This window comes from Equus asinus, chromosome 21 (assembly GCF_041296235.1).
Source record: "Equus asinus isolate D_3611 breed Donkey chromosome 21, EquAss-T2T_v2, whole genome shotgun sequence".
Lineage (NCBI taxonomy): Eukaryota > Metazoa > Chordata > Mammalia > Perissodactyla > Equidae > Equus > Equus asinus.
In genome coordinates this window covers 47,567,929-47,580,444 of record NC_091810.1, presented here as the reverse complement: position 1 = coordinate 47,580,444, position 12,516 = coordinate 47,567,929, and the positions used below count along the sequence as shown (strand labels likewise).

The window sequence follows — 12,516 nt, the reverse complement described above, 5'->3', positions numbered from 1 at the left end:
TGAGGAAAACCCGGGATTGAGAGCACGAGGTCTGTGGTGAGTCTCTTGGATTTAGAAACCAATACTCCTAGGGGCCCATCTTGAGGACTCGTACAGACTTAGGCAGCAGGAGGTGAGACAAACTGGGGCCCCTTGATGCCAGGAGGAGAAGTGAGTGCTGGGCCTTGCAGCTCTGGGGTCATGCCTAGCAAGTTGTTGGAGACTTACATAGGGGCCCCACCTAGCTGGAGTTTGTGGGAGCCAGGGGAGGGAGGGCAGCTAGGGAGAACAGAGTGCAGTGAAGTGATGGTACTAGGGGCCCAGAGAGACTTGGAGGGGAACCATCAGTCTCTGGGTTAGCCCAGAAGGGACTTGGGAAGTGGGGCAGGGCCTGGGATGGGGCGTGGGTTGGAGAGGAGGTCTGGAGGCCCTGGTGATGGTGGCTGGCCCTGCCTGAGGGACTGGGGAAGAGGATCTCTCACACAGTTTCATCAGCAGAGTCTGATGCCATCTCACTTCCTGACCAGTGCTTCCCACAGCCACTCACAGCCAGCACAGGGCCTGTTTATTGGAGGAATAAATGAAGGGATGGATGAGTCCTGCAGCAGGTTGCCACAGGCTGGGGCCACAAATAGGTTCCAGTAGGAAAATAATCCTCTCCATCCTGGTTTCTAGGGCTGTGTGGCCTGTTGGAGCTGGTGGTTCTGCCAGGCCTGAGCTGGCACAGGACCCAGGAGGCAAGAGATTTAAGGGTCTCCTTCCTTTGCCCAACCCTGACACTCCTGCTCTGCCTCCCCAGGTGCTCCCTGAGAAGTGCCGCTGTGCGGTGGGCAGCATTCTGAGTGAAGGTGAGGAGTCACCCTCCCCTGAACTCATCCACCTCTATCAGAAATTTGGCTTCAAGGTGTTCTCCTTCCCGGCACCCAGCCATGTGGTGACAGCCACCTTCCCCTACACCACCACCCTGTCCATCTGGCTGGCTACCCGCCGTGTCCATCCTGCCTTGGATGCCTACATCAAGGTGAGACACAGGCTGGTGTGTGTGTTGTTGGGGGACAGCCAGTTCTTTGGGTGGGAGCCAGGGACAGCTGCCCAGGCTGGGAGGAAAATGTGGTTTGGGGATGGCAGCACACTGGGGCCCTCGTGGAGCAGGTGCTTGTGGAGCTAGGAAGATGGGCAGAGGCTGCTTGCATCTCTTCCAGAGGCCTGAGATCTTGTGAGCCACCAGGGTACTTACCAGGAGCATGGGGAGCTTGTTCAGAAATCTAGCCTGGTCAGTTCAGCTCTGGCCTGGACCAGAGACATCCTTAGTGCTCAGATCCCTCTCTGGGCTCAGATGGTTGGACAGGCCCACCCTGACACCATCCTGATGGAGGCCTACAGAACATGGGGCCTGAGGCTCCCAGTGGCTGGCAGGCCCCAGGTGTCCCTGTGTTGCCCTTGGTCCTACCTCTGCATGGCTTACGTACCTGCTCCCTGAGCCCAGGACTGGGGCAGCAAAGGCAGGCCCTGTCTCCTTCAGTTCCTAATCTAGTCATTGGCAATGCTGGCAGACTGGCCTGCCTGGAGGGAGCAAGAGAGCAAGATACCAGGAGATCTGACAGTGTCCACAAAGATTTTGTCAAACTTTCTCTGTTGCATATCCCTCCTCCTCTAAAACATTTTGTAGGCTTGGGTGCTAGGGAAGTGACCCCCATTTGGGCTTGGAAGCGATTGTTTAGTCATCTATTCAACTTGTATTTACGAATGTCTGTGCACCAGGTGCTGTGCTAGACACAATGTGAGATGTTGGTGTGTAAAATAAGCATTTACAATGAGGTGGGGGAGATAGGTAATGAAGTCAGACAAAAATGGGATGTGCTAGAAAAGAACAGGATGAGAAAAGGCAGGGGGCCAACTGGGGCAGAGTGGTTGAGGATAGCCTCTAGGAGGAGGTAGCCTCTCAGGCAGAACCCTAGAAGAGTCATTGGAGAAGGGCTAAGAAGGTTCTAGGCAGAGCAGAGTGAGAGCTTGGGTTTGATCTAAAGGCAGTGGGAAGTCACTGCAGTATTCCAGCCAGGAAAGTAACACAAGCTGGGCCGTGCCTGTACAAGTATAGGCTATTTCATCACTGGGCAGAGGGGGACTGGATCATGGATCCGAGGGACTAGTTGGAGGTGCTTAGGAAACTGTCATAAATCCTGGTGTGAATGGCAGCGGCTTGGATGGAGCAGTGGCTGTAGAGATGCAGACAAGGATGGAGATTTACAATCTATTTTGGAGGTAGAACTGATGGACTTGTGGGTGGATTGGATGTTGGAGAGGGAGAGAGTGGGAGGAGCACAGCAGGCTCCTGTCCCCTCTGGCCTGGGCAGGTGGGTGAGCATGTGGTGGTTCTTTTCACTGAGATATGGAGAGCTGAGGGACGACCGGGTTTGGGGGGCACCTACCTCTGGGCTGTGTCAGGAGAGCTGGCTGAGAGACTTCCAAGTTGGGGTGTGGCGTCGGCAATGACATGTTTAGTCTGGAGCTTAGAGAAGATTGGGCTGGTGGATATGTTTGGGGACATGAGCCTATTGACAGTATTTGCCCTGGGGGATGGTGTGTGGCAGAAAAGGCTGCACAGAGGGCGTGGCCAGTGTGGCTGGGGTCAGGGAACAGGAGAAGAAAGTCTGCAGGAATGTAAACTTGGCAGATTTGGAGGAACCTGGTGTCTTTTTTCTCCAGAGCAGCTTGGGGAGAGGGACAGGGCCTTGATGATGGAAGTGGGAACTCAGACAGGTCCTGGTTAAGGAGGTGTAAGAGTGGTGTTAGAACTGGGAATGAATAAATGGATCCCTGAGTCACCAGCTGTGGCCTTTGTGGTCAGGGACAGGAACAGAAGAAACAGGAGGGCTCTCATGGTAGGGCAGGGGCACAGGGAAGATAGAGGTGGATTTCCTTTGTGAGCTGGAGGGTGGCAGCCAGAAGGGTGCTAGAGAGGATGTGCTTGCCTGGGAGTGGGATTGGGCTGGAAGCTGAGGGGCGGGTGAGGCAGGAGGTTGGGGAGCTGCCTGGTAGTGAGGGCAGGAAAGGAGACATCAGTGCCCAAGGTCTGCTCAACATGCCTCCTGAGGGGGCCTCACCCATTTCACCCACAGAAGGGCTGGTGTGTGGTGTCTCTGGTCCTGTCTGTGCCATCCTCAACCTCAAGGGCCTATCTGGAGGAGCACTCCTGGGAAGAGACTCTCTGGGTTCCAGACCTCAGAATAGGATGTGTGGCATGTGGTGTGGTGGTGAGCAGCTCAGTCACCAAAGTCTTTTGCTGGCTTCAGGGGATTATTTTTAGACAGCTTTGTCCAAATTTCCCAGCCCCTGACAGCTTCACAGGTTGCCTGGTTTTGACGTCACCTCTTTGATGAAAACCCTCCTCCTTCGTCCTCTTCCCATGGGAGCCTGTCAGCTGTGCTCTGGGCTTGATTCTCCTGGGGTGGGGGCTGGAGCAAGGGGAGTACCATCCTCTTTCCTGCCTGGGATGAGGAAGTCAGGGGGTAGCAAGGGGCTTCTCCAGGCATGTCTATGAGCCTGCTGGTGTGGGCTTGGCCACCAACTGAGAGAGTGAGAGAGATGCCAGGCTGCCCATGAGGAGTCATGTCCCAGGGTACTCTGCTGGTGCTTGGACGCAGGGGTCACCTCTGCCCCTGTGTTTAGCCTGATCTTACATCCTAGGGAACAAAGCCAGTGAAAGATGAGGAAGGGGCTGCCTCTCTTTGTTGATCTCAGCTTGCAGTAGACAGGGAGGTGACCCTGTGTCTCTCTGAGCCCAGGAGACAGAAGAGAATATAAGGCTTCCTCCCACACCTGCCCTCTTCCCCAATCCCCTGGCACCAGAGAAAGGGGGCTGCTAATGAGACTCGGGCTCTTCTGACTCTCCCAGCCCTGACAGCTGGCTGCCTTTAACTGTATGTGTGTGTGTACATGCGCCCTTCTTTTTCTCCACCTCTCTGACTGCTCTCTGGATCTGAGCTGAGTACTGTGGAGGTGCTTCAAATGGAATGACAGCAGCCATTGGCTTTCTTTTTCAGGAGGGGTGAGGGAGGCCAGTAGCCCTGCTGCCAGGAGGAGGAAGGGAGAGCCTGGCAGGCTGGGGCTAGTGGTGGAGGTGAGTGGTCTTAGAGCTTTGGGGAGGGAAGGGAGAGCAGCTGCTGTCCTGACAGTTGCAGATGTGCCTGAGCCTAGGGCAGGATTGGTCTCATGGGACAGCAAGGGTCATGGGGGTCACTGTGAGGAACCTGAAGAGAAGCATTTGTCAGGCATCTGTGGGGATTCTGCAAAGGATGTCTGGGTCCCAGCTTTCTGATCTGTGTGACAGCCACTGGCTCTCTGGCCAGCCTCCCCCATCTTGGCAGCCTGGCAAGCTGAACTATAGGGGCTGGAATTCTGCCTTTCTTGGTGTAAACCACTGGAGACCCACAGGCTGAGCACTCTGGGACAGCGTGTGTGTGAGGGATCCCTGAGTACTGTGTGGCTGTCAGTCTATGTGGAAGATGCCCCAGCTTTGTCAAGCTTCTCCACCAGAGTTCAAGGAGATGACCTCCAGGGCAGGAGGAGACTTCACTCCCTGAACCCGAGAAAGGGGGGTCTTCTGGCAGCTGCAGGAAGGAACTGAGCTTCCTTGAAATTGTAAGGCCACAGAGGAGATGGGCCCAGATGTCGGCTCAGAGCAATAGGCAAAGGCCCCAAAATTCACCGCAGGGTAGAACCTCTTAATGAGTATCCAGGGAAAGCTTGAGGCACATAGAGCAGACCAGGACTGAGTGAGAGGCCTGGGGATCCCATGTGTGGGATTGTGTGTGAGAGGTTCCCAAGCTCAGTACTTGGCTCATATCTCTCTGTAGCAATTGGCAGGGGAGGTCATTGAGAGTGTTAGACTGGCCAGCCGAGCTCCCCTGTGCATGACTTCCTCTCAACAGGATCCATAACCTTTTTCATAAACCCCCTTCCCTAGAGTCTTTGCTTTCCAGGAGTTTTCAGTGGAGTGTCTTTGTGAAATGTTTGGGCATCTTCTCCTGAGCTCAGGGAGACACAGGGCATTGTCTGAATGGAGGCTGGCTGGCTAGGAAGTATAGACAGGGCCTGGAGGTCAGACACTGACTCTTTCTCCATAGAATTGGAGAGAAGCTGGGCGATTGGGGGTAGGGTGAGTGTAGTGAGCCAGCGTGGGGAAACCTTGGTGTTAGAGTTCTGGGATGGCTGGGTTGATGGAGTTGTCCTACCAGGGGTTTAGAGTGGGTGGGGACCACAGATCATAGATCTCAGATTGCTCTGGGGAGGAGCCTAGGGACTGTGTTGAGGTCCCCCCGTAGCTGGCAGCCAGGGGTAGGAGGGCTGCACTTGGACCCTTACCTGCTCCAACTGGAGTAGCTCTGCCTCTGGGTTTTACACATGAGATGACTTCGTGAGCTTTTGTTTGGAGGAGGACATTTAAGACTTATCTGGTTTGAAAACCTCTTTCCTAAGAGTGGTGCACAACTGGACAGCTGCTCCCTCCACCCCTGGCCAACTGCGTGTCTGTTGTCAAATCTTGAGGTTGCTGTGGCAGCAGCTGCAGTCTGAGTGGAGCTGGGAGGCACCAGGGCTCAACCCTTGTGCAGGTGGGGGTGGGGGCTCCCAGAAGAAGCAGCTGTTTCTGGGGGAGCATGACTGATTGGAAGCTGGACCTGGAGGGAGCCCTGGGAATCTCAGAGTGGAGGTCTCCCTGGGGTGATTGTGACTGAACTCTCAAGTGATGGGTGATAGAATGGCAGTGTCATGGGGCAGCCAGCTGGGAGGTAAGGAGCAGGGGCTTCAGCAAGGTGATTGCGCAAGTAGGTCAGCCTGTTGAGCCTAATTGTGCCTTCCAGCAGCGCAATTCTCTCCAGTTCTGCTGGAGGCTCCTAGCAGCATGGTCCTATCCAGTGGCTCAGAATCTCTTGTATTTGTTTCCCCTTAACCTGCCTGGACGACTTTGAGGGAGTCAGTGGTAGAGATGGTTTGAGTCCACACTGGGGCCAGAACACCAGTGGGGAGCAGCATGGCCCTGGCAGTGGGAATCCAGGTGAGGAGGCACCAACAGGATGTGAAATTTGCGGTCATCTCTCTCTCCCTGCCCGTCACCTTTGCAAGCTAATGTGGGAGGATTCCAAGCTTTGTTTTTAATAAGGAAGACCCTTCTGGCACTTCAGCTCAGTCACTTACTTACCAGTTATTTACTGACCCTCTTTTGTGTGGCATTGTTCGGAACATGGGGGACCCAGCTAGGAGGCAGTCATAGGGTCCTAATCAAAGCCAGCATCCCTATGATTTTACAAAAGGGGACACTGAGGCCTGGGAAGGGGAGATTACCCAGGGTCAAGGGATGAAGCAGTGGCTGAGTCCAGACTGGGTTCCCTGGGCTGAGGATCATTCTGGTAGCTACATGCCTTTTGCCACTCTGCTCTGTCTGTTAGTGGGGCTGGGCCTAAGAGGCTGAGGACTTGTCATGAACTTGGGATACACTTGGGATGGTGCCCAGGGTGGGCCTGTGATGGCAGCACTCTGGCCCAACAAGCACTTGACCCTCTGTCCCCAGCCCTAGTAGGCAGAATCGGGGGCTGAGGCTGCCAGTCTGGGAGACTGCTAGGGGAGCAAGAAGCAAAGGCCAGGAAGAGCCCAGCTGCCCATTGCCCAGCAGGCACTTGTTAAGAGAGGCCTTGGCAGCTGCTGCAGGTGCCTTATTGGGCCTCATATCCTCACCCTCACTCAGGTGGAGACAGCTCCGTTCCTAGGCTTCCCTCACTGGGGCTCCAGGGCCAGCTCATCTGCCAATGCTGCCACCTGCTAATTGGCCTGCCCCAGCTCAGAGAGGAGGGCAGTCTCAGCGGCACCAGGACCTGGGGCTAAGTGACAAGCCCCCATAACTCTTTTCTTCCCCATTTTCCCCAGCCCCAGGGCTTAGCCATGCCTAACAGGAGTAAGGTCGGGAGGGGAGGGATGGATTCACGGGGAAAGACAAAGAAGACTTGGGGGTTGTGGCATTTAGGCTGAGCCTTGAAGGATGGGTAGTGTTCTCTAAGTGGGAAGGCAGGTCAGGCAGAGGCACTCACCTGGGCATGGCTTGTGTATCCATTGTGGCTGGAGTGCAGGTGGGGAGCAAGGGTTTGGGCCCAAGAGATAAGGTTGCTTCTTGCAGGCTCTAGGGAGCCACTGATGGTATGTGAGCAGATGGGTGACAGCATCCAGGCTGGGCTTTTAAACATGGAGAGGTGGGGAGGAAGAGCTGAGGGCCACAGCTGAACTCTGAATGAGGGTAACGAGTTAACTGAGAATAGCAGTGACTCTCCAGTCCCAAATACCCCCAAGCCAAAAGGAGACCACCCCCCCCCCCCCCCCCCCCGCCACGCCATGCCAGGGCTTGGCTTCCGTGACTCCCCTTAGGGAGCTTCCCCTGGATGTTGAAGTGTGGGGGACCCACAGGAGGCCCGCCCTTTCCCCTCCGCTGGCCTAGGCCCTGGAACCTGTTCCTCAGCCTCTCTGGCTTCACCTATCCTCACTCCTCTAGCCCAGGACTCAAAGCACAAAGCCAGCCTTTGCTGAGGCGGGCGTGGGAGCCACCACTCTCTAAATACTAGCTTGAATATGGTAGCTTGGCAGCCCTGCAGGACCCTGGGGGCTGAGGCTTGTCTGGATAGTGCTGTGGGGTTTGGGCCATCACCAATCCAGAGGGAGCCTTCTTCCCCAGGCAGATGGGACTTACCAAGGAAGAATTCTGTTGCTCTTCTCCAGAAAGCTTGAGATTCTGGGAACGAGGAAGGGAGAGAGATTCTGAGGAGGGGGCTTGCCCTCCAGAGCTGAAAAACTCTGCCCTTTGACAGAGTTAAAGACAGGAAGCCTAAGGCTCCAGAGGCAAGGGCTTCCCTGAGGGGCGAGCAGAGGACAGAGGTGCCGGTCGGAGATGACAAATTCAGGGCCTTCTCCTCCCCTACCTTCTCTCCTTTCCCTCTTCTTCTCTCCATCCTCACCTGCCCACCTGTCCTTCCCCTCTGGCACTTCCTGATTCCTCTGGCTCCCAGGTGCTTGGCTTCATGGCTCCATCTGCAATGAGCAGCCTTCCTGCTGCTGGGTAATCAATCAGCAACATTTTCTTCAGCTTTTGAGCCGGTCGGGGCTCAAGGTCCTTGACTGCACAGATCCTGCAAAGAGTGGCTGGATCTTGGAGGGGGGTGGATTGTGGAGCCTGCCATGGTAGCAGCAGCATCTGGGAGGCCGTGGCTCCCCTCCTTGATTTGGAAGGGAGAGTGGTGGGATCTGAGGACTGACCCTCCAGCTCCCTATGGGACACTCAGTCCTACACTCCCCACCCCACTGGTTTTGCTCCACAAGGGCACAGGAAGGCCAGAGCAGGGCTGAGCTGAGGTTGGATATTGGCTTATCTGGGCCCTGGGGAAGGAAAGGCTGGGCAGGGCTGTAGAGTCAGGGGCTTCCCAGTCCACCCAGGTACTAGGGTTCTTAAGGTCCTGTGTCCCCTGTGCCTGCTTAGAAGAAATCACCCTCTCTTGCTCCTCAATGCCCCAGCCCACCCTGGTCTCCATTGCTGCCAAGTGCCACTACCCCCCCCCCCCGCCCCCACCATGGGCCACCCAGGAAGCCAGGGCCTGGGTGCACAGGAATATGAGCAGAGGTGTAAATTGCGTGGCAAGCTGTCGGCTGTGAGGTGAAAATGAAAAGTCTTCAGGCAATGGCAGCAGGAGGCACAGCAGGCTGGGGTCCAGGCACAGTGCCCCGCCTCACTGCCCTACTCTCTCTCACACATTCTCCTTTCTGCAGTCTTCCCCAAGTTCCTGCCCAGACCTGGCTCCTCTGCCATCCCCTCCACTGCCATTCAGGGGGGCTCCCAGATCAGCCCTGGGTTAGCCCCAGCCCGAGGAGGGCCTTTATCTCTTGCTTCCATTATGTTTGCCAACTGGCTGACTAGGCACAGAGACATGGGCTGTGCTTTTTGTTCATTTGTGACCTTCATGTTTGTGGCAGTTTCTCCATTGATTCTTTTTGGGTTTTTCAAGTATATAATTGTCTTAATTTAAGTGATGGTGTTTCTATTTATCTTTTCCAACTCCTCACTTCTTCTGAGATCATCGATTCCAATCTCTTTATTTTACAGTTGGGGAAATTGAGACCCAGAGAATAGAAGCCACCCGTTTGTCAATAGCTAGACCAAGGCTCTGGGCTCCTGCTTGAAGTTCTCTCTACCACTTCCTGTTCCTTCTCTCCCCTCCCTGGCAAGTCTCACCTCATTTCTTGTCTCCTTTGCCTATCATTTTTAGAGCTTCGGGCCCTCCTGCTGTGAGGGGGGAGGGTGCTCACCAACCATTCTGCAGGCTCTCCCTCCTCGCACTGCAAGGCCCCCAGAGCTGTCTCCTGCTGTCACCTCCCACCCCACAGTCAGGTTTAGGTTCTGGGCCAGAGGCTGTTGGGAGGCCCAGTGGGGATGAGAGGGAGCCAGGGGGAGGGAGTTTGACAGAAGTTTCCTGGGCAAAATAATAACAATGTGCCACATGCCAGCCACAGCCCCTGCTGCGCCTCCCCCATCACTTTGCACTTGCAATGCAGACCAGCTGCCTAAGGGGCCTCTAGGGTCTGAGCCCCCGCTTGCAGGGACTGCTGTGTGCAGGCGGGTGCACGTTGGTGTCTGTGTAATTAAAAATGAGCATGCCTCACTTCACCCAGTGAGGAGAAGCCACCACCTCGGGTGGGATGCAACAGCTCTTTGCTGGCTGTGTGGCTGCCTGGCTGTCCGGCCTGGCATGGAGGGATGGATCAGACTGGGCAGCTCAGGGTGACAGGCAGGACAAGTGCCCCTCATCCTAGGAGGTAAGGGCCTGTGATAGGGTAAACATGGACAGAACAGATCTCATCCCTTTCTGGGCCTAGAACTCATGTAGGAGATATGTGACCCATTGCCTTGACCCATACCCATTGCCTTGCCCTTTTAGGGATTTGAGGCCACCTAGCTCTGAGCAAACCCAGCCTCTGGGCAGCCTGGGAGTGGGATCCACTCTCAGTCTCCATCTGGGCCTGACCTCTTCTGTTTCCCACACCCTGCCCACCCCTACCTGAAGCTAGGGCATAGGTTGATGCTTTGAGAGCAGAACACCAAACAAGGGTAGTTCAGGTCCTCTCTCTTTCCTCCCTCCTCCCCTCCCCTAATTCAGTAAAAATATTCAGTAAGGAGAGGCACTGTGGGTCCTATGGGGAAACCTTGGCCCAGCATGTCAATCTAGCCCCTTTTCAGGAACTCTGAGCTGTGTTTGGGCCAAATGCTTGCCCCTCACCCAGGAGGTGAGCTCAACCTGATGTGTGGAGGGTAGTGTGGGGTTGTGTCCTCAAGGTATCTGAGGCAGTGGCACGATGGCAGCCTTGTGTGTGCTGCTCCTTCCTTTGTCCGCCAGCATGGAGTGGTGGTGGAGGAAGTGCTAGCGACTAAGGTCTCCTGGAAATCTCTGCATTATAGATGGTGTCCCAAGTCCCCTCTTGTGTCTGCTTCTGGAAGGCCTAGGTGGGAGGGAAGACTTAGGGGTGTGTCAGAGGGACTAGAATTCCTGAATCCAGTTTCTAGCAGTTCCTGGTGGCACCTTGGCATGATTAGCTGACTTCTCCCTGTTAGGTGGGGAGGGTTGTAGATGTCTGCATCTCTCCCACCTTGGAGAGGGGCCTTGTGGTCCCCTTGAGTCTGTGTGTGGGAGTTAGTTGCTCTGGGTTGTGGCCTCATCAGATAGCCTGTGGCTTCAGTGCCAGAGCAGATTCTCTGTCCTGGTGCTGCTTTCAGAAGCTTCTCACTGTCTGGGCTGTGGGAGAGGGTGTGCCCAGGTCTGGGAGGCCTCCAGGCTCACGCAGGCCCCTTTCCCTAGCAGTACCAGCCCAGCATGGCATTGACCTGGTGTCCTTGGCCCTTGGCAATGTGCTCTCCAAGGGCTCCCTGGGGCTAGCTGAGGAAGAGGCAGCTGGCCTTGCCTTCCTCCAATGATTTTCCAATATTTACCAGCTCATCAACATGTTGCCCAGTCTGCAGCTCCTGCTGTGGAGCAAGGACCTGAGAGCTGGCCCCTGGCTACCCTCGCTTCCCTCAGAGGCTGCACCTGGCTGGGAGGGAAAGGGCTTGTCCTCTCTGCCTGATCTCTTAGGGACAGGGCATATGGCTAGTCCTGCCCCTCACCCTCTATCCCCAGCCCCCACTAGATTCATAGCTCAGTGGGAAGAGCTTGGAGAGGGGTCTCCCAGGAGAGGCTGCAGGGACAACTATAAGCCCCTCCCCTGCCTATGGGCCTGGATTGGAAGTTCATGCCTTTGCCTTCTTCCTGCCCCTTCTCCTCTGCCCCTGAGTCTGAATTTTGACAGGACCCAGCATGTGTTAAAATGATTTGGGGCTGAGCCATCAATGTGATTTTAATTAGCTCTGTGCTTCCCTTCAACAGGGAGGGCCAGGGGCCCCCAGGTGGCGGGGGTAGGACCCGGCTGGGCTCTGGTATGAAGCTGCCCCTCCAGGGGCTTGGGGGACAGGCTTGGGCAGCTGGCGCTCCCCGTGTGGGATAGTGTGAGGAGGGAGGACTGGGCAGAGAAGGAAGGGCTGTGTAGCCAGGCCACAGTTTTCTCTCCCTCTTCTGTCTCCTCTGTTCCTCTGTTCTCCCCGATGGCTTTGAGATGAAGGCGACGGCAAGGATGGAGGATGTAGTTTCCATGGCAACGGGGCTGTCCACAGCCAGGCAACTTCAGAGCCGGGCTCTCTGGAGGAGGCAGATGCGCAGAGCAGCCGCAGAGCTGCCTCCCGCCTGCCAGTGAGGGGGCTGGCAGAGCAGGTGGCAAGGGTGCCTGCCTGGTGCTGCCCACCCTGATGCCCGGCTTAGAGCAGAGGGTGGAAAGCACTATTGCTGTTATCATCCCTGTTACTTCTAGAAGGGAAGCTAGGTGTGTGGCCTGAGTGTTGACAGGGTTGGGGTAGGGCCCCATTGTCCTTGGAATTTCTGGGTAGGCACAGGCTCTCTGGTGCCTGGGAGCATCCCCAAAAGCCAGTTCTCTACAGCTCTTGAGAGATGGGCCTCCAGGTAGCTGATGGCCGCTCAGTGGCTTCCCTTTGTGGACCTTTTGAATGCCCAGAGCGTGGGGATGCTGGTGAAGGCCATGCCCGATTGGGTTTCGGGGCCCTTTTCTTCCATTTAGCTGCCAGGGTAGGACCTGGACCTTCTTCAGGGAGCCTCCCTGACCCTGGTCCTAGTGACCTGGCCCAATTCACTGAGTGGAGCTCAAGTTTGGCAGATGCCTGCCTACAAGTGCTGGCGTTAGAGGAGCCCCAGAACCTGGTGGCTCCTGCTTCCTGACGTTGGACTCCTCTTGAGCACCAAGGTTGGGGTGAGTGTGTGGGCAGATGGAGAAGCAGAGGCAGCCATTGGTTTCTTCCAAGATAGGAGGAGCTGGAGGCAGGGCCTCATGAGATGCCCCAAAGATCACCCAGGTTGGCAAAAAAGATTGGACTCAAACTATTAAAAAATAATAACTTTCCTTCATGAC

General features: G+C 55.8%; 1 protein-coding gene across 11 annotated transcripts in view; it reads left to right on the top strand.

Moving 5' to 3' along the window:
* LOC106830746 (RAD54 like 2) overlaps window positions 1-12,516 on the top strand; it is a 159,053-nt gene that overhangs the window by 140,808 nt on the left and 5,729 nt on the right. For 6 of the 11 annotated variants that reach the window (XM_070493518.1, XM_014840550.3, XM_044755001.2 and 3 more), the window contains one exon: window positions 779-1,000. The exons of the other annotated variants lie outside the window; for them this stretch is intronic. In XM_070493518.1, coding sequence (XP_070349619.1) covers window positions 779-1,000 — 222 coding nt within the window. The remainder of the gene's footprint in view (window positions 1-778; window positions 1,001-12,516) is intronic. 11 annotated transcript variants of the gene reach the window in all.